Source organism: Tasmannia lanceolata, unplaced genomic scaffold (assembly GCF_043159265.1).
Source record: "Tasmannia lanceolata isolate RefF3 unplaced genomic scaffold, GAP_Taslan_0.1 ptg000003l, whole genome shotgun sequence".
Classification (NCBI taxonomy): Eukaryota; Viridiplantae; Streptophyta; class Magnoliopsida; order Canellales; family Winteraceae; genus Tasmannia; species Tasmannia lanceolata.
This window is the reverse complement of record NW_027518680.1, coordinates 44,078,348-44,099,414: the sequence shown is the minus strand read 5'-3', so window position 1 is coordinate 44,099,414 and position 21,067 is coordinate 44,078,348. Positions and strand designations below refer to the sequence as shown.

Genomic DNA, 21,067 nt, shown 5'->3' with positions numbered 1-21,067 from the left:
GTAACTCGGTCATTGATGGACTCAGAGTCATTGAATAATCCAGACTTCATAGAGAAGTGGGCAAACTCCACATTAGCCTTCGTGAGATCTGCTGAATTGGGAAAGTACCTTTTGAGGCATTTTACCCTCTCTGCATAAATCTCTATATCCTTATGTGGAGGAATACGATTTGAACCGGCACTAAGCCATTCTTCGCTGTAATACCATCAAGAATAGGAAAAATAATTTAGTTTCATGTTAAAAGTAGGAAATAAAGTTCACAATGAACATAACTATTAATCTAAATAAAATTTGAAGTCACCTAACCTTGGCTTCAATGAATGAGCCAAGCAATAAAGCGATGTTGCTCTTGTTCCAACGATCAAAAAGAATTTCTTGCACCACTTCATAAAAGCTAGACTCTTCTTCTTTCCTCTTACCTTCCTTCCTATAGATTGTCGTATTCACTTTCTCAATCATCATGTCCCACATATCATAAATCAAATGAAGACGAGGCTTATCCGTGTCACACTCTCTTAGCATGTCATACATAGGAGATGTAAAATAGAGTATGTAATTGATAGAATCCAACCAAATGTCATCCAACACCTTCTCTTTCACAAACTTTGCTTTTCCTACATCATCCTCTTGATAGCAATTCCATTTGTCACTAATCACCATCGATTGTAGACCTTGCTTTAAGAGTTTAAATCTCTTAAGCATCACAATAACACTCGCAAAGCGAGTCTCGACAACAGAAAGCAACTTCAAACTATTGAAGTCGTTGAATATTGCCAATCTCAATGAATGATTCATGATGAAATTCTTCACTAGCATGACATCTCCCGCAATATCCGAGATCCAACTACATTCTCCATAGGCAATTTGATTTACTTCCACATTCTTTGCCGCACAAATGTTCTTCAAAGCAAGATTGAGTGTGTGCACCACACACGGGGTCCAAAATATGGAAGGAAATTGAGCTTCAACAAGTTGTCCGGCCGCCTTGCAATTTGGAGCATTATCGGTAACTACCTGGACAACCTTATCATGTCCAACCTCATTAATGACTTCCTTCAATAAGTTAGAAATTAAATGCTTGTCCTTTGTCTCCCCCGAACAATCTATCAGCTTGAGAAACATAGGTCTACCTTCCGATACTGCCATGAAGTTAATGAGAGGCCTCCTATGTGAGTCGCTCCATCCATCACTAACAATGCTCACACCTTTCTCCCTCCACATGTCTCTAATAGGTTGCAACAACCTATCAATATTAGCCCTCTCTCTTTGAAGTAGAGTTCTCCTAAGTAAGTTGTACCCCGGAGGCAAATAACCCGAAAGTGCATTGTTGGCGGCAAAAGTGTAGGAACTAGCATAGTATGGGTTCCTTGCTAGGTGAAAGGGCAAGCCACCAGAGTAAAACATCAGAGGAATCTCGGCATGTAGTTGATCGCGAGCCGCCATATTGAATGCCTTTTCAATAGCACTCCCACTCCCACTTGGACCACTTGTCTTTATCCTCTTTAGATCAAAACTTGGAGAGACAAACATACTAGTGCAACCCAATGATCCACTACTCGATGATGTCGGCAATGGCACTCTCTTGGGAGCATTTTGCTTCATACGCTCTTTCCATTCTTCCTCAAACTTTTGCATTGCATGTAGATCACTTGCTTTCACTTTAGGACATGGTCTGATTCCTTGTCCCGCTATCTTCATCATGTGCGCCCTAACCCTTGTGTAAGAGCTACTGAAACTCTTACGACAAAAATTGCATTGCCACCTCACATTCCCTCCACCCTTAGGATCTTTATCAAATCTAGAGACATGCTTCCATAAAGACTTCGACAAATCTTCATCAGTAGAAGACGTATGTGCGGCTTGGGCGGCACTACTAGCACCGGATGAAGACATTCTAAAATCTATTAAACAACAAAAACAATTTTAGTACGCAACGTTGCAACCTAACAAAACAAGGGACTCTCTAATTCTCAATTTCACAAATTGAAACAAACAAGGTTACAAGGCAACAACAATTGTAAATTTGTATACACAACCAAACATATACCCATGTAAATTCAACAATTGTATACACAACCAAACATACCCATGTAAATTCAAAAGGCAAGTGGCAACTGGCAAATGCAATCCAATGCAATGCAATTATAAATTTATAAGGAAGCAATTTTAGTAAGCAAAGAAGCAAACCCCAACCGAATGTGAGCCCCAAACAGATTATTGGACTAAAAATTATACATAATTTTGACTCCAACAATGAGTTTTAGGCTCTCAATCAGTTGTCAGTTTGTCACAATGTCAAATGAACAGGGCGTAAATGTAATTCCGAGCTCCAAACAGATTATTGGACTCTCAACAGATATTGCACCCAAAAAACAGATTATTGCACCAAAAAACAAAGACAAACAATTAGTTTTGCATCCAACAGATTATTGCACCAAAAATAGCATTTGTGCCCTATTTGTTTCGGATTTTGAGAACAGATTGTGAGTCCGAAGCTGATTCTTGGACTCAAAATTAGACTCAACAGATTGTGAGTCCAAATATCTGCTTTGGACTCACAATCTGTTCTCAAAATCCAAACGAAACAGGGCCCAATAATCTGTTTTGGACTCAAATCGATTCACAAAATCCAAAAAAAACACATACAGAGAGAGAGAGAGGCTGAGAGAGAGAGAGTCGTGGAGAGAGAGGGAAACAGAGAGAGATAGAGAGGCTGAGAGAGAGAGTAACAGAGAGAGAGAGTAACAGAGAGAGAGAAGCTGAGAGAGAGAGAGAGAGAGGTGAGAGAGAGTGAGGATTACTGTTAAGGGTTGCTGGAGGGGAGGGATGTCGCCGGAGTGGATGGACCTCACCGGAGTGGAGGGTATCTCGCCGGAGAAGAGGGATTTAGGGTTTAGGAGATTAGGAATTGAGAGTGAGAGAGAGGAACGATTGGGTGAGGGAGGAAATGATCGGGGTTTTTTCCCCTTTATTTGTTTTATAAACACACACCCCCATATGTTATAAACACACCCCCTTAAGTTGCTGAAACACCCCCCTTTCTTTAACAAAACCCACCCAAACGTGTCGGGTGCGCACCCACGCGTACCTGACACGCACCCAGACCTAAAAAATAGTTTTTTTTTAAAATTGCGTACCCGGGGCATACCCGAACGTACCTGCACCCCATACGTGTGGGGTATGGGTACGGGACCCTCGGAAGAGTACCCGTGCTTCCTAGGCTCTAACGATTTTTTGGGCAAAATCCCTTCCCTCTTTCAATTTTGTATCTGTCTTTGAGTTATGGAATCGATGGCGAGAAGTGTGCAATAATAGTGAATTGAAAATTCCAATCGTTCAAGTTTGGAAGCCACCCGAGCAGGGTCATCTTAAGCTTAATTTCGATGGTTCCAGTCTTGGTAACCTAAGTCTGGCGGGTATTGGGGGTGTCCTTAGGGACGAGGAAGGAGTTGTGAGGTGGACCTTTGTGAGTCCTATTGGTGTTGCAGATTCCAGTGAGGCAGAAGTTCAAACGGCTCATAAAGGTAAAAAACTTTTAGTTGGGGAAGATCTAAATAGTGTGGTGGTGGAAGACGATTCCCTTAAACGTTATTCGATGGTAGTTCGGCTTGCACCTCTTCCCTTGGCGGTTTGCGGATTTCTTTCATGAGACCGGCAAACCGCCTTCATGCCTCTCACGACTAATCTGACGATTCTTGCCCGACAACGGGAATAGCTTCGTGTTATTTATTTTCTTGATACCTTGGGCCCGGACTTTCTGCATTTTAGACACCAAATTATTGGCTAGGGTTTTATCCCCTCTCACGGAGGTTTATTCCCATGCCAGCAGTGTTCTCCTAGGCAGCTCCTCCACTCTTGTATATGTTGATGGCTCCGCACTTGCCGCCCATGATAGCCTTGACCGATCTGGTCGTGGAGGTGGTTCCTTTGGCTGTGGTGGTGGTAGGGGCCGTAGAGGCCGTGGTGGTGGCCAAAGTGTTGGTGGTCGTGGCCACCCGTACTGTACTCACTATCAGAGGTAAGGACATCATGTTGGTACTTGCTTTGCTCTCCATTCCGAGCTCTGTATAGCCCCCACCACACATATCACTGTCGTTGATATCCCTGATGCCTCAACCCTTCCAGCAGCAGCAGCCCCGGGAGATACTTTTACTCTCTCCAAGGCAGACTATTGAGGAGTTCCAATGCCTATGTTTGAGCAACCGGCCTCCTACTGTAGGTTTTGCAGCCTCTCTTAGCTCATTTCGGCCTTTTCATTCTCTTTCTCATTCTATTACTCTCACTGATGGGACCACTGCACCCATCTCTAGTGTTGGTACTCTTTCCCTCAGTGCTTACCTCACTTTATCTTCAGTTCTTTGTGTTCCTAAGTCTCCTTTTAGTTTTCTTTCTGTCACCCAACTTACCAAAAATCTTAACTGTTACGTCACATTTTTTCCTTCTTATTGTTTATTTCAGGATCTCTCGACTGGCAGGACGATTGGTTCAGGTCGTGAGGTATATGGCATGTATCGTCTTGATTGCACACCTCTGCATGCCATTTTGCATACTTCTGTCAACGCCTGCAATGGCATTGTCGCCTTGGTCATCCGTCCCTGCAGCGTCTTCAGTAGACATCCATTGTTTCTGGCCATCTTCAGACATTTCAGACCAAGTCCAATGAACTTGGGAAGCACCATCGTGTGTTGTTTCCCTCTAGGTCTTTTCCCTCTAGAGTCATTAGTCGAGTCTCGAGTCTTTTTGTTTTGGTTCATTCAAATGTATGGGGTCCCTCGAGGATGATGTCACTTTTTGGATATGGGATATTTATCATTTTTGTTGATGACTTCTCTCGAGTTGGTTCATTCATTAGTCGAGTCTCGAGTCCTATACTCAAAGACCGCTTGAGGTCTTTCATGCTTTTCCTACCTTTCTTGTAGAGATTACTACTCAATATAATTAAACTATTAAATGTTTCGCAATGATACTGTCAGGGAATACCTCTCTACCTCCAACCGCTTTCAGGAGTTCTTATCCAAATGGTGTAGCTAAGAGGAAACTGAGATATTTAGTTGATATAGCCGGTAGTCTTCTCTTTCAGATGCAGGTCCCTAAAGCCTATTGGAGTGACGTTATTTTACCTCATGTTTCCTGGCGAACCGGCTTCCCTCCTTCTTGAGGGAAAGTCTTATTTCTCCTTCTTACATCCTCATCATGCTCCTTTTCCTCTTACTCTTAGGGTCTTTGGGTGTGTGTGCTTTGTCCACAACCATACCCCTAGCCTCGACAAGTTAGATCCTCAGGTTGAGAGCTATGTTTTTCTGGGATACTCTCGCACCCAGAAGGGTTATCATTGCTATAGCCCTCGGCTGCGACGTTTATTTGTGTCTGCCGATGTCACCTTCTTTGAGTCTGTCTCTTTCTTTACTACTCCAGTTGAGACCATAGTTTTAAACTTCGGCCGAAATATTTCGGTTTCGCTAGAAAACGAAACGAAAAGAACATAGAGTCGGAAAAGTGCAAAATTTCGCCGAAACGTTTCGTTGAAATTACCGAAACTTCCGAAATTTCGAAAATTTCGGCTTGAATTTCGTTTCCACACTGAAACAGTAAAAAGAAACCCTTTTTAATTTGAAATTTCGTCAAAATTTCAACGAAATCTAGTGAGATCACGGGCCATATAGAAAAAGCCTCATAAAATTTCAAAATCTCTGAAGAAATGTCACATTTCAGTAGAAATTATGACAAAAAAACCAAGAGGCCAAAAAAAAGTGAAAAAAAGGGGAAGACTGAGGGAATCTAACATGACCTTGCATGTGAATTTTTGATTTCTTGCCTATAAAATTACATCACCTCCATCTGCCTTTCATCATCTTCCCAACAAAGCTAAAGTATAGCTTCTTCATCTTCCCAACAAACCCAAAGCAAGCTTCAGCCTCAAGCTCCTGCAGCTTTAAGTAGGTTATGTTTCTAGGGCTTTGCTTCTTCATCTTCCTGGAGGGTTGCAAGATTGAGCCGAAGCCACGGTTTGTAGGGCTTTGCTTCTTCATCTTCCCGGAGTTTCATTTGCAGAGGTAAATGGTAAGAAAGTAAATGGGTTATGTTTCTACTTTCTACTTTTCTAGGGCTCTGCTTTTTGGGTTAGCAAAAACCAGTGTTTCAAAACTCGGCGACTCGACTCGGAACTCTGCCGAGTCAACGCGGAAATGGAATGGCCGCGTTTTGGAGTCAAGAACTCGGCGAGTCCACGTCAAGTCTGGCCGAGTTTGACTGAGCCTGGCCAAGTTTGGCTGAGTCTTGGTGATTTCGAGAATCTTGTTGATTCGTGACCTTAGACTCAACCATCCCGCAATCAAAAAAGGGAAAAAAAAAGATTTCAGGCAAAAATCATACCTGAAAATATGCTTAGGTTTCTTCATTCAAGGTAGAAAGAAAGAACCCTAACTTGAGGGGGATGGGAGAGGTTGGGTTGGTGATAAAACAATATAAAATGCTTTTTTGTCTTGTTTAATGCTATTTTGATTTTTTTTCCAAAAAACGAAAGAGCTACTGTGATCTTACAGATTTCTAGAAAAAGTGATGGAGATGACAGGCTCTGCCCAACAACCCCATTATTTATTATAAAAATGAATAGTTTACTAAGAAAATGACTTTGGCAGATTTTGTCTTCTTCATTTAATTCATAGGTGGCTGGCTGTTCTCACGTCCAAAAGCCAGACGCGAAACTGGGTAGCAAATCCCTTATTTACTATGTGACAGATGCAACTCATCTTCATAATAAATATGAGGAAGTGATATGTACGCCCCATTTTCTTCCCTTGGCCACTCCCTTCTTGTTTATTTATGGCTACTCATTTATAGTACAAGAGGGTAGCCCAGGTAAGGAAAGGGGGCTAATATATCATTTCTACATTTGCTTTTCTCCCACTTTCCTAGGACTGTCATTCGGCTGTTTGATTGAGAGCTTCTTGGTATCTGCTATACCACTCGACAGCTGGTTAAATAATAAAGACATAAGGGAATTGTTATTAGCACAACCCTTTTTGATATTCTCCTTACTAAATGTAGGAAAATATCAGTAAAGTAACTCAAATCTAAAGTTCTAAATTAACTGTAAAGAAGAGAAGTGATATACTTGCCCTGTTTTTTACTTTGACAGCCCCCTTTAGTGTATTTATGACTACCCTTTTACACTAGAGTGGGCTGTCCTAAGAAAAAAAGAGGTGAATATATCATTTCCAAGCATACTAAATTTTTTATAAATAATTACGACTCATCTGACTTGGCCGCGTCAACCACGTTCTTGACCGCCCGTGTCAAGTCAACAAGGATTTTCTTCGCCCGCGTTCCGCGTCGAAACCGCGTTTTTAAACACCGGCAAAAACCCTTAATAAAAGACTCATATAAAGCTATTATTTTTGGGATAAAAGTAATGCCCCCCCCCCCCCCCCCCCCGGTATAATTCGCACCCTTTTAGCATGAATTGACGGGAAAAAAAGGAGGGCATTTGGCAGACTTTTAACACCTTTTGACGTCAATTCACGGTCAAGGGGTGTGAATTATCCTATAGTGGGTGCCAAACTGCCAATATATCAATGCCCGTAATTTTTAATATTTTTAAAAGTATTGTACAGCCCACTTCATCAGATGATCCGAACCATTCATCTGTGGCTTAGGGCCACATTGTAAAGAGGTTGTGCCCCATTATTTTTCTAAAAGTACTCAAGAGCCCACTTCATAAGATGATCCAAACCATTCATTTGTAAGGGACACAACATAAATAGGTTGTGCCCCAAAAATCATCTCCATAGGATGATCCTGACCCTCCAATATTTACATGTTTTCATATTTTGAGGTCCCTAAATATATCGGAAGGTCAGGATCATCCTATGAAGATGATTTTTGGGGCACAACCTATTTACATTGTGTTCCTACAAATGAACGGTTTGGATCATTTTCATAGGTCATACAGTACTTTTAGGGGACAACCTATTTACAAATGACTCCACTTTTATACTACAAGGGGTTTTATTAGGGAGAAAAGGGGGTGGATATATCATTTCTCAGTTTTTTAACTTACACAGAACATTCTTGAACCCACCCTGTACTATATCCACCTTCTTTTTCCCCTGGACAACCCCCTCTAGTATATTAGTTACTACTCTTTTAGACTACAAGGGGTTGTACTAGAAAGAAACAGGGGGCGGCAACATTTCTCGAGGAAAGATTTTTCCTTGAAAAATTTGTTTATTTCCACAATTTATTGGAGAATGGAAGACTTTAGGAATATCATTTATTTAATTAAAGGTCCCTGTACATAAAACATGACTTCTTTGGTTCAACTGTTCAAGTCACTTATATTCTTGTGTAATCAAACAATGGAAAACTGTTAAAGTTTGGAATAGTTTTTCATTTCTTAACTTTCACAGAAAATTTTGAAAGGAATAATATTGCTAAAATTTGCTACTATTTTCACAACCTATTTACATTGTCTCTTTGATCTTTCAAAGTCTTTACTGTCACCATGCCACGACATCGTCATGAAGAGGATGGGGATGGGGATGATGCTCGAGATATTGGTTGGCTACATGGGCGTTCTAATGGCAGCAGGCAGAAGACTATATGCAATTATTGCGGAAAGAAAATAGGAAGTGGGGGTGTAACACGATTGAAACACCACCTGGTAGGTGGTTATGGAGATGTATCAGTATGCCCATCTTGCCCTAAGGAGGTTAGGACACTCATCTTAAATTCATTGAAGGGGAGCAAACAAAATAAGCAGGATAAAGCGAGGAGGAGAGATGAGTTTATCGATGCTGTGGCGGGAAACTATGATGGAGCAGAATGGATGGATGATGATGATGATATTGCATATCCATCTGATGTCGAGACAAGCAGACAGAGGATGGAGTATAGACGAGCTATGGCAGAGTCTGTGGCTATCGAGAACGAGAGGCGGCAGATGAACAATCTTAATGCTACGAGGCCAAATTTTGGCCGATCCATACACAAGGCGGGTGGGGGTAGTTCGAGGGGAGCCGCAGGTGAGGGTAACATAGAAGGAAAGCCAATGCAGATGGGTTTGACACGTGGGGGCAGCCTAAGGGATCCAGCAAGCATGGACCCAGCGATATGCACAAAGGGAAACCAAAGGGGTATCAGGGGCATGTGGGGAAATGCGAGGGAGAAGGTTGGACGAGCATATGCAAAATTTGCTTTCCACAACGCCATCCCAGCAAATGCTGTAAATAGCCCATACTTGCAGCACTTTATTGATACAGCTGGCCAACACGGGTCAGGAGTGAAGGCCCCCACTTCATATGAGGTTATGAACAAATACTTGCCCATGGAAGTGGCTGAACTGGAGGAGTACATCAATGGGCTGAAGAAGCAGTGGGCCGAGTATGGAGTGACAATCATGTGTGATGGTTGGACTGGTCCTACAAGACAGTTTATCATCAACTTTATGGTATATTGTGATGGTAAGACTGTCTTCTTGAAGAGTATTGAGGCATCCGACGTTGTAAAAGATGCAAAATTCATATATAAGCATATGGTCGAAGTGATTAAAGAGGTTGGAAAGAAGAATGTTGTTCAAATTGTCACTGACAATGGGAGCAACTATAAGAAGGCAGGACAAAAGATTATGGAGAAGTACAGTATGTTCTGGACTCCGTGTGCAGCACATTGCATCGACCTTATGCTGAAGGACATCGGAAAGAAAGCGACGGTGAAGAAGCTAGTTGATGAGGCCAGATCAGTGACTAACTTCTTATACAATCATGGGTATATACTGGCCCTCATGAGAAACATCGCTCTCCAGAGTATGTTGGATAAGAAGGTTGGTCTAAAGCAATTATTCTCTTGCAAAGAGTGGAATGAGTATAAGGAGAGCAGGAGTGTAGCTGGGAAGAAGGCCGAGGAGATCGTCGGTAGACCATCCTTTTGGGATCATTGCAGGACTATAGTTGGTATATATTGGAGCCAATTGTAAAGGTATTGAGGATGGTAGATGGGGACAAAAAGCCTACCATGGGTTCTTTGTACCACGCCATCCAATTGATGAAAGAGGCAATAATAGTGGCTGCTCCTCGATCCTATCAGGGCTACCATAAAATCATTGATGATAGATGGACGAAAATGCTCCTTCACCCACTCCATTCGACTGGTACGGTCATCAATTTATATTTATTATCTCTTACGTCATTATTTACAATACACTAACAAATTATTATTTTATTTAGCATATTATCTCAACCCAAAGTACCAGTACTCGCAAAACCTTGGCACTCGAATGGATTTCATTGAAGACTTAGAGACTGTGGTAGCCAAGTTGGAACCGGATGCGACTGCACAATCCGTTGTTCTTGGATAGGTGAGCATTTCATTATTTCAACGTAAATAGATGGATATGCATTAGAATTTTCTACTACTAACTATTGGTGTTAATTCAATTATAGCTCAAGTGGTTTAGGGATGCAACTGCCTCCTTTGGACGTGCAGCTGCTATGGCCGGGTGAGCTACGACATTGCCAGGTAAAGGCTTGCTATAAATATTAGTTGTCAATCGACAGTAACTAATTAAAATATTATTATTATTTTGCAGCTGAGTGGTGAGTGTTATATGGGTCAGATGCTCCTAACCTAAGAAAGATAGCCGTAAAAGTGTTGTCTCAGACAGCATCTTCTTCAGGTTGTGAGAGAAATTGGAGCACATTCAACCTCATTCACTCAAAGAGACGTAACAGGCTTGGACATCAAAACCTACACAAGCTTGTATACGTCCACTACAACACACGTTTGAGGATGAAGCACGTCTCTACAAGCAATAATCGGGAGGACTACACCGACCCTATTGATCTGACGGACATATTCTGTGAAAATGATGAGGATGACCCTCTATATGAGTGGGTGAGGGAGGTTGGAGAGCCGCTGATTGATGCCCCGAGAGGTAGACCGAATCCTCTAATCATTGCAGAGATGGGAATAGATTCGGATACATTGCCAGAGACACAGGGTCTCTCTCAACCCGTTGCCATTCCAATACGGAATAGTGATGATGATTGGTCGACAGATTCGCCATCAGATGATGATAGAGGGGGTGGCAATGCTAGTGGTGGTGGGGGCAACATGGGAGGTGCTGGAACTTCTGGTGGTAGAGGGGGTAGTGTGGGAAGTGTGGAAGGTGAGACTTATAGACCACTTAGCCCATTCACAGTGGAACAGGAGTTTGACCATGCTACACAAGACCAAGATCATGGTGCACAACCACAGCCAAGGCATGGGCAAGTATTCCAACGACGACGGAGGTATCAACCCACCGATGAAGAAAATGACTCCTAGATGGCCATTCACATTATGGAGTTGATAGTTTGACAGACACATTCGACGGTATGAGCATGGAAGGTGGGATTTCGCGGAATGTGGGAATTGCCAACTCTACCGATTCTGGTCCATATGGTTATGGATTGATTGATGCATCTTCTGAGAGTCGACAAGGTTCGACTACTCCTTACGGCTATGGGTACCCATATGGCTCTAATACACAGACGCAGTCACAGACTGAGTCATATGGCTATGGGATGCCATATGACCTATACGCAAATGCACATGGCGAGGCATCATCTTCTTACGGAGCAGCATTGACAATACCCAGCCCTAATGTCATGTACCCACGTTTGGGACTGTTGATGCAAGTTGAGCAGTATGTCTTTGATTATTTTGTTCAGCAATACCAACAAATACATGTGGTTAACATGTCCTGGCAGGAATACTACTCGTTTATTGAAGATCAAATTCGTCAGTAGATGCACCGTGCCCATCATGAGAGAAGGAGGGATGATGAATTTGAACTGCCTCGTAATTCAATGTGGTATTGACATAGAGGGGGCCCCTTAGAGAGATAGTTGGTGATTGTACTTTCTTTACATTACACTTTATTTCATTGTACTTCTTTCCTTTGACTTTAGAATACACTTCATTGTTTCCAACATATGCGATAGCGCATGTTTCTAAATTTTGACGTTGTTGAACTACCATAGATGACTTTCATGCTTAAATGATGGTTTCTATGTGTGTATTTGTGCTTATTCTAGCATTTCCAAAAGTTTCATCTTAAAATTCCATCATTTGTATATGATTTCATTCGTTTCTATGATTTTACAAGATTTCGTCCGAAATTTCGTACCGAAACCGAAACGTTTCGGTTTCGCTGATGACCGAAACCGAAACCGAAACCGAGATTTAAAACCTTGGTTGAGACAACTCCCATAGTTTCAGACCCCCAGGTTCCCTTCCTCTTCCTGTTCTCCCTGACCCTGTTGTCCCACCTTCCTCCTCTTTGCTGACTTCCTCGGTCCCTTCTTTAGCTCATATGCAGGTCTATCAGCGTGGTCTCCACCCTCATCCCGAGACATCGTCCTTTCAGCCGGAGATCACGGCTTCTTCCACACAGGTAACCCTCTTCCTCCCTCTTCAGATGTGGCCGTAGACGCCCCTATTGCTTCACAGGCTCATTCCCATTCTACTGCCCATCTTATTTCTCACTTTGTCTTATGATCATCTTACTCCTTTTTTTCGCATCTTTGTGCCATGGATCTTGAGATCGCCCAGATATCTCATATGCAGTGGGGGGGTTAGCTAGTTCATGTGTGCACCACGCACCTCCCATTAGGTTGCCGTGATTTAAATTTTTCGCTACTTGAAAAGTGTGCAAGGCAGAGGCTTGCTATTCAACAAGCATGGGCATGAGAATTTGGAAGGATTTTGTGATGCATACTGGGCAGGGTCACTAGCAAATAGGAGGTCTACCACGAGATCATGTACCTTTGTTGAAGGTAACTTAGTGTCATGGAGAAGTAAGAAATAAGACGTGGTAGCCAAGTCGAGTGCAAAAGCAGAATGTCATGCCATAGTCACATACAGGCGGAGAACTTATCTGGTTGCGCTCTCTTCTATTTGAGATCGGCTTCCCTTCCTCATCTCCTGCTCAGCCTTATTGTGATAATAGGGCTGCTATTCACATTGCCACCAATCCAGTTTTTCATGAGCGAACCAAACACATAGAGGTGGACTGTCATTTTATACGCCAAAGGATCCAAAAATGCCTACTTTCACATATGCACTACTTTAAAAGCTAGGAATATATGAGATTGTTATTCACATATGCACTACTTTCACTAGATGAATAGATCAGCTAGCTGGTGTATTATTGAGTAAAGCCAAGATAAATGATATTTCTAACAAGCTAGGAATATATGATATCTACATTCCAGCTTAAGGGGGAGTGTTGGAACTTGGAAGTGTATATGTGCCTAAGGGGACTTTGGTCTTTGCACTTATTCCTCTTTATATAAATACATAAGTGAGGGGAGCTCATCCCTAACTCACAAACTCTTCTCATTCTCTTCCTCTCCTCTCATCTTCTTCCTTCAACAAGGAGGTCAGCCAATGGATTGGCGTGATGAGTTAGCCAAGAGAGAGGTTCATTTGGAGTCGCTAGAGCAATATGACTTCGTCCCTCTGTGACCCTTGGAGTGGATTTCTTTTGCTTGTATACATTGTGTTCTCTTTCTTTGTATTCATTCTCCTGTATCTCTCTTTGTTTTTTGACCATCTCGGTCTTTTTAATGAAATTTTTACCATTAAAAAAAGTAATAAAGCCATGGCTTTAAATCCAAGTAGCTATAATTTTACGTACCAAAAAAATATATTATATTTAAGTATCCAAACTTCCATAACAAGCCGTTCAGAATAGATTCACTTGTGGCAACTATTTAAAGAAAGATACATTATTTTTAGCATAAGATGATAGAATTATCTTTTCCGCATCACAATTAACATAACCAAAGATATATTATTTTTAGAATAAGAAGATAGAATTACCTTTTCAGCATCACAATCAACATGACCAAGCTTCACCTTCCCCTTCAGATTATCTGCAGCCTTCTTCCATTCTGGTGCCAGCTTTTTACAGTGACCACACCTGAAGCAGAAGCAAAGAACATTATCTCTTAGTTAAAATAATAACACTTTGAAATTAGTTGCAAGTACTAGTCTCAAATTAGACACTATAAATTAATCATACATGGGAAAACACCATAAAAAATAGAGAACAAGTTAAAAAAGGAAGAAAAACTTGAGAGAATACTTGTGCCTATTCAAAAAATGGCAAAAATCTCACCATCCTTCTTTGAGACGCAGAAGGTTCAACTAGCTAACAACTAATCCAATTCATAGAAGACGAATATCTCTCTCTCTCTCTCTCTCTCTCTCTCTCTCTCTCTCTCACACACACACACACACACACACACACACGCACGCACGCACTCACACACATAGTACTTCTAGTGAAAAGAACTAGACTTGTTAGTGTTGAATAATGTAAGGGTAGTTTAGGGCCGTTAGGCATTAGTTGTATACTTGTAGTTAGAGGGTATTACAGTCAATGTACACATGTTGCCCTATTTGGACCTATATATACATCATATACATGAGGAGCTCCCTCGTGGGGACTTCCCATCTTCTCTACTCTTCTTCTTCCTCACTCTAACCCTAACTCCATTTCTAACAGTTAGAAATAAATAAAGCTTGTAAGAGAATTGTAAAAAATGTATTGAGATAAGAAATTATTTGACATTTGGGTGCTTGATTTTATATGCTAAAATAATGCCTTGCTGCAAATCAAAGAAGATGAATAGAAAAAATGAGGAATTTAAAGATAATCAATGTTGCAGAGATAGATAGTACATTAGTACATCTTTTATTAAGTTACTTACCTTTCCTCTTTCCCATGCATCATGAATTGCAGGAATTAACATAACAGCGTCTATTGGGTTTCTTCTATTCAATAGTAGAATTTTAGATTTTCAACTAATTCATGAACCTCTAAGTAATTAAATATATTTAACATGGTTGTGAAGATTGATAGTTCCACAAGGTCAATAGAGTATCACTGAATCCCATATTTCTTAACCGACTCAACCAACTAAAAGAACAAGCAATTAGAAATTTAGACCCACTCACCAGGGTGCAAAAAACTCCACAATCCAGACATCTTTACTTTTAAGGACCAGCTCATCGAAATTACGAGAATTCAATTCTACTGATGCACTTTTCTCAGTTTTTTCACTTGATCCTCCTGTTGCTTTTCCATTTAAACGTTCCTTCAAAAGTGCCTTAATCTGTACACGACTCAACAATCTCAGCCATTTTACATAAAATAATCTACCGATGGAGAAAGAAAAGAATAAGCAGAAAAAAAAAAAATTAACTGAGCACATAAAGAGTTACTTGTGCAAGTATGCATAGACAGAGAAAATGGATCTTAATTCACAAGCTGCATATTTACAACTAATACATGTACTTAGATGGTTCTAAGTAACAGATAGGTAAAAACTCCATATATACAACTAATACAAGATACGAAGAAGCTTTTGTTTTCTCTTTTTTGGGTAGGTAGGCTGGGATTGAAATTCTGACCTCACGGTTGAGATTTAAAGAAGTTCGAGTGGCAAAATTATTTACTATGTCACACAATGCAAAAGGAAAATACACCTCACACAATCATCCTCAATCAGCCCCATTTCAGTCCAATGATGATACCTTGTAACAGGAAAAAATGCCTTTCATTATCAGTTGCGAAGATTAATGGGATCGAAGGTGCCTCCTATGCAAAAGAAGCTTGTACTTGAACCTAGGGTAGGGTGATTCTTCATGAGTCCAAAGAAGATGGAGCTGCACGGAATCCCTTCAGTGAGCTGAACCATGTGTAATTTACAGAGATTGTTAGAAGGGTTGATTAGCGAGAATGAGGATTCAGAAACATGGAACAAATTAGGGCGCGTTCGGAAACCAATATCTTAATGGGTTCTGCTGCTTTTGTAGGTGCGGGAAACGAGAGGCGAAAAAATCTCGTGAAACGTGTTCGGCAAGCGTGACCCGTATAAGCCCGTTTCTGCCAATTTCACATTGCACCCTTAAAATATAAGATAAGATGAGATTCCGCGGAGCGACTCAGAGTCGCTCCACAGAATCTCATAAATCCGTTTCTGTCCAGTAATAAGGCAGAGAATGAGAATCTTTGCCGAACACGCCCTTAATAACCCAGTTATGCATCGTTGTAAATGGCAGTCCAACTTCCATTTCAATTTCCTTGTGCTTTACCCTTTTTCCTTTCCAAACAAATGCCACCATGAATTAAGAAAGTACCTTACAAGCATGGTTTAAAATTTCCACCAAAATTGACACAAAATGACCAAACTGTTTCGGTTTCCATCCTATTCACGTACTAAACCCGAAAAGCATAAAACAAAACCGTAACTATATATATATATATATATATATATATATATATATATATATATTGAGAAATATGATTGTGCGCTCGAGCGCACCAAATCTTATGGTGCGCTCGAGTGCCCAATCACATGGGTCCCACATTTTTTGTGGTGATCCAAAGCATTCATTTGCAAGGCCCTATCATAGATAGGGTGTGTACCAAAAATCAGGTCCATTGAATCATCCTAACCCCTCCAAAATTGGAGGGCAAAAATGGGCAGATTTGTGGACAAACAATGTCCGTCCATTTTGACCTCTCCACAAATGGATGGGTTAGGATGATCTTCTGGAGCTGATTTTTGGTACACACTCCATCTATGTAAGGGCCTTTCAAATGAATGCTTTGGATCATCCTAACAAAGTGGGTCCACATGTGATTGGGCACTCGAGCGCACAATCATATACCATATATATATATATATATCTGTGTGTGTGTGTGTGTGAGAGAGAGAGAGAGAGAGAGAGAGAGAAAGGTGTTCCTGAGCTCGAGCTCAGATAAGCTTATCTGAGCTCGAGCTAAAAACCACATGTGGCCCCACATTTTTGGAAACATCCAAAGCATTCATTTGGAAGGCCCTTCCAAGGATAGGGAGTGTACCAAAAATCAGCCCTATATGATCATCCTAACCCAATCAATGGTGGAGGGGAAAATGGACAGCCATTGTGTGTCCATGTTTTTGCCCATTTTTTCCCTCCACAAATGACAGGGTTAGGATGATCCTATACGGCTGATTTTTGGTACACACCCTATCCATGGAAGGGCCTTCCAAATGAATGCTTTGGATCCCCCAAAAAATGTGGCCCCACATGTGTTTTTGATCTCGAGCTCAGATAAGCTTATCTGAGCTCGAGCTCAGGAACACCTCTCTCTCTCTCTCTCTCTCTCTCTCTCTCTCTCTATATATATATATATATATATATATATATATATATATATATATATTATCTTCTTTTTTTTTTTTTGGAAAGATGACAATTTTATTGATACTATGGAAGTTACATTAGGGACCAGATGTCCCATCTTGCAATACATAAAATCAATTAAGGGTGGCATGGAGCATACCAGATAATACCAACGGAGAAAATCTACTAATTCATCCACTACAATGAGGACCACCCAACCAGACACTGCAATCCTGCCGAATACCTATTTTACCTCCCTACTACCTAGAATCGTAGCCTAGATAGACTTCACCACTCCCCCAAAAACTCCATAGCACTACCCCAAGGCCTCCAACATATCGAATCCAACGAAAAGTGCCATATTTGGGGCCCTCTCATGCAAGGCTTTCCTCAAAGCATATTTGTCATCACCATTTAGATAATCATTTAGTTTGGTGATCTAGACAAGCCAACAAAACCGGAGGAGACTTGAACATGCCATGCTGAGTCAGGGACTCTAGCAGATATACAACCCCGAAAAACCAGGATCAGGACTTTCATAGGGTCGTTGAACGCCAAAATTTTCTCCACCAAGCGACAACCCACCGCCTTAATGTGGAATCGCTTTTGTGTCCATCGAAAGCAAAGTCCGATCCCCAAATTCCTGGTGAGGTCCCAGGACGAAATAGAGAGGGAGAGCTGACTACTTGGGGAAGCTGGTCTTCCCATATCCTCAAGGGAGGCCATTCCGACTTTGTTAAGGATCCTTTCTTCAAAACTAGATGGGGAGGGCCTTTTAATAGCAAAACCAAAGTTTATGGAGCCTTGGACCCTCCATTCCTAGGGAGGAGAGCTATGATTCTGACAATACGCCTCCCTAGCTATCAATGAAAAAATCAAATCATCCGGCTACTTTTGATTGACATAGCCTTTTTCAACCTCGGGAACCCCAGCTATAGATCCAGTTATAGATAGGGCCAAACCTAGGAGGCCTGGAATAGAACTTTAAGAGTTTAAACAACCTGCTAAGTTTCTTCTTTGCACCTGGTTTGGAACCCAAGATAGTGCTATCTTATTCATGATGAGATGGTCTTGGGAACTTAAGTCCCTGACTGAGAAGGTCAAGTCTTTGTAAGAACCGCTAGGGGCGCGGTTGACGAAGCTCTTTCTGACGTATGGAGCATGCTTCCGTCTGATGTGATGGGTAGGTTTCTTGGGACTTACCAACGAACCCAAATAATCTTCATTCCTCTGTTCAGGTCTCATCATGCCTTTTTCTGGGATGACCAACATCTCTATCTCGGGCCTCCCAACAAGGAATTTTGAATTTGAATTCCCTATAGGGTCCAACGGTTCACCTGGCAATGGCTTTGAGGTCGGCCGATCCACCGCTAACGATGAACCGGATTCCTAGACGTCAGATTCAGGGGTTTCCTTTGAGAGCTCAACCCCGATGGGGTAGTACTGGCCAAAACTTTGGAGCCTTACACCCGGATTAGGGAAGAGCCATCGAGGAGCTAGAATCTTAGCCGAAACGAAGCTCATACAATTCTAATGGTTGCCCTCCATCTTGGTTTCTACAACCTTACTAAAGAGCCCCCCTAAAGCCTCCACCGTAGAAACAACCAAGGCGTGCAAAGGGATGCCCCAAAAACAAATCCAGAGCACCTCCTCTCCTTGAATAAATTCCTTCTTCCATGGTGAGAGGGAAAGTAGATGGTTGTCCAAGGCCGCAGATCCCTTAGCAATGATCTGTGAAGCCTGCGACTCCGGATCAAACATAAAAAGAACTTCATCCTTTGCCAGCAAAGAAGGGCAATGTAATGATGGGAGCTCCCAGAATAATCGTGCCCAATTCCACAGCTCCTGCAAAGACTCATTATCATGTTTCTCTTTTCCCGATCAAGCACATCCACTTCCTGCCCTGAAATAGATAAAGTTGGAATCGCAGAGTTTCTGTTGTGATAAATTTTACCCGAGTCGGCCCAAAGGTTGTCTTCATTATCCTTAGATTGCGCCTTGGGAGATCGAGGAATCCATTTTAAAGATGATCTGGTTGAATGACACCAGCGAAATTCAACCTTCATTTATAGTTAAGGTATTGGCAAGGAGAGCAAAACCATGCCCCAATCCTTTTCTCTTGGGCATGTTTGGGTCTCCCTATAGATACTCCTTCCCCACCCCCAGGAAGGAAAGGGGGAATCAATCTAGCCTGTGAGCATCTTCTACATCTAAACCGCCATCCAAAATTATGATAGCGACAATCAGGACATTGCCAATCCTCTTCCATGCTTCCCTTGTTCCTTTCCATCGAGATCCGACCTCTCTCTCTCTCTCTCTCTCTCTCTCTTTATATATATATATATATATATATAGAGAGAGAGAGAGAGAGGAAACAGTTCCTGCACTCGAGTGCAAGCAACATGTGGGCCCACATTTTTTGGGTGATCCTAAGCATTCATTAGAAAGGCCCCATCATGTATGGGGTGTGTACCAAAAATCAGCTCCATTGGATCAACCTAACCCTTCCATTTGTGGGGTGAAAAAATGGGCAGATTTGTGGACAAACAGTATATGTCCATTTTCTCACCCACAAATGGACAGCCTAAGATGATCCAATGGAGCTGAGTTTTGGTACACACCACATCCATGATGGGGCCTTTCAAATGAAAGATGAATGCTTAGGATCACCCAAAAAATGTGGGCCCACCCTTGTTTCCTGCACTCGAGCGCAGATAAACTATCTAAGCTCGAGCGCAGGAACTGTTTACTATACATACATATATATATATATATATATATATAGAGAGAGAGAGAGAGAGAGAGGAAAGAGTTCCTGCGCAATAGCGCAGGTAACCTGCCTGCGCTAGCTTTTTTAAACGGGTTTCTATTGGTTGCTTCGAATGGGTCTGGTTGAAAAGAGAAAACACAAAGGGTCAAAAATAAAGTGTGCCACGTACCCTCTCTCTCTTCTCTCTCTCCACACCCCTCTTCCACGTATATCTTTCCTCTATCACGTGTTCACTATCATCTAAAGCAAATCCCCTCTAACCGGTTAAAGTATGCCACGTACCTCTCACTCTCTATCCTCTGAATAGATAAGGCCTTTATGTTTTTGTTTTTTAAAAATGGATTTGCTAGCGTCCATCACAGAAGGCATTTCACAGATGGCCTGTTGCATGTGAGAGCAACCACCTCATGGATAAAGACAAAATCTATTGAAAAGTGAGCATGTGGTTTCTCTCACATGCAAAAGGACATCTGCAAAATACCTTATGCGATGGATGCTAGTAAATCCCTACATGAGAAATTACATGATGGGTGGCCCATACAAACTCACAATTTTTTTTAAATGTGTGGTACGGTCCACTCCATAGGGTGATCCAAACCGTTCATTTGTTGTGCCACAATGTAAATGATTTTTGTAGCACAACCTACTTATGTTGTGGCCCAACCAATGGACGGTTTGGATCATCCTATGGAGTGGCGCAATCTAAGAATGTAGGTCCCATCCATTCTACTATGGGCTGAAAACATCAATAATGGAATTGTACCCAAAAAACCCTAATTGAAAGCCTTTCAATCAAATGGCTAAGATCGTCTAACCATGGTGAGACCGGTAACAATCTAACCAACAAGGGGGTGCGATTAGCAAGTCGGGTTTTATTTGGGATCTTCCGTTCGCATACAGGGAACAACCCCAACGGATAGGGTGGTATAATGAGACGAAAGATTATAAATTCTATTCTCTATGGGATAGCAAGTCAGGGATTTATTTTATGGGATTTGCTAGCGTCCATTGCAGAAGGCATTTTGCGGATGGCCTGTTGGGGCTTATTTTATCCAAACAAAAAGCATAGTTGGCTTG

The 21,067-nt window shown here is 41.7% G+C and overlaps 1 protein-coding gene across 1 annotated transcript in view; it reads right to left on the bottom strand.

Moving 5' to 3' along the window:
* Positions 1-21,067, bottom strand: part of LOC143854796 (protein disulfide isomerase-like 2-3) — a 67,161-nt gene that overhangs the window by 8,229 nt on the left and 37,865 nt on the right. Inside the window, exons 4-5 of the mRNA XM_077364908.1 lie at positions 15,004-15,161; positions 13,864-13,963 (exon numbers count right to left, since the gene is read on the bottom strand). Of these exons, the coding sequence (XP_077221023.1) occupies positions 13,864-13,963; positions 15,004-15,161 (258 nt within the window). The remainder of the gene's footprint in view (positions 1-13,863; positions 13,964-15,003; positions 15,162-21,067) is intronic.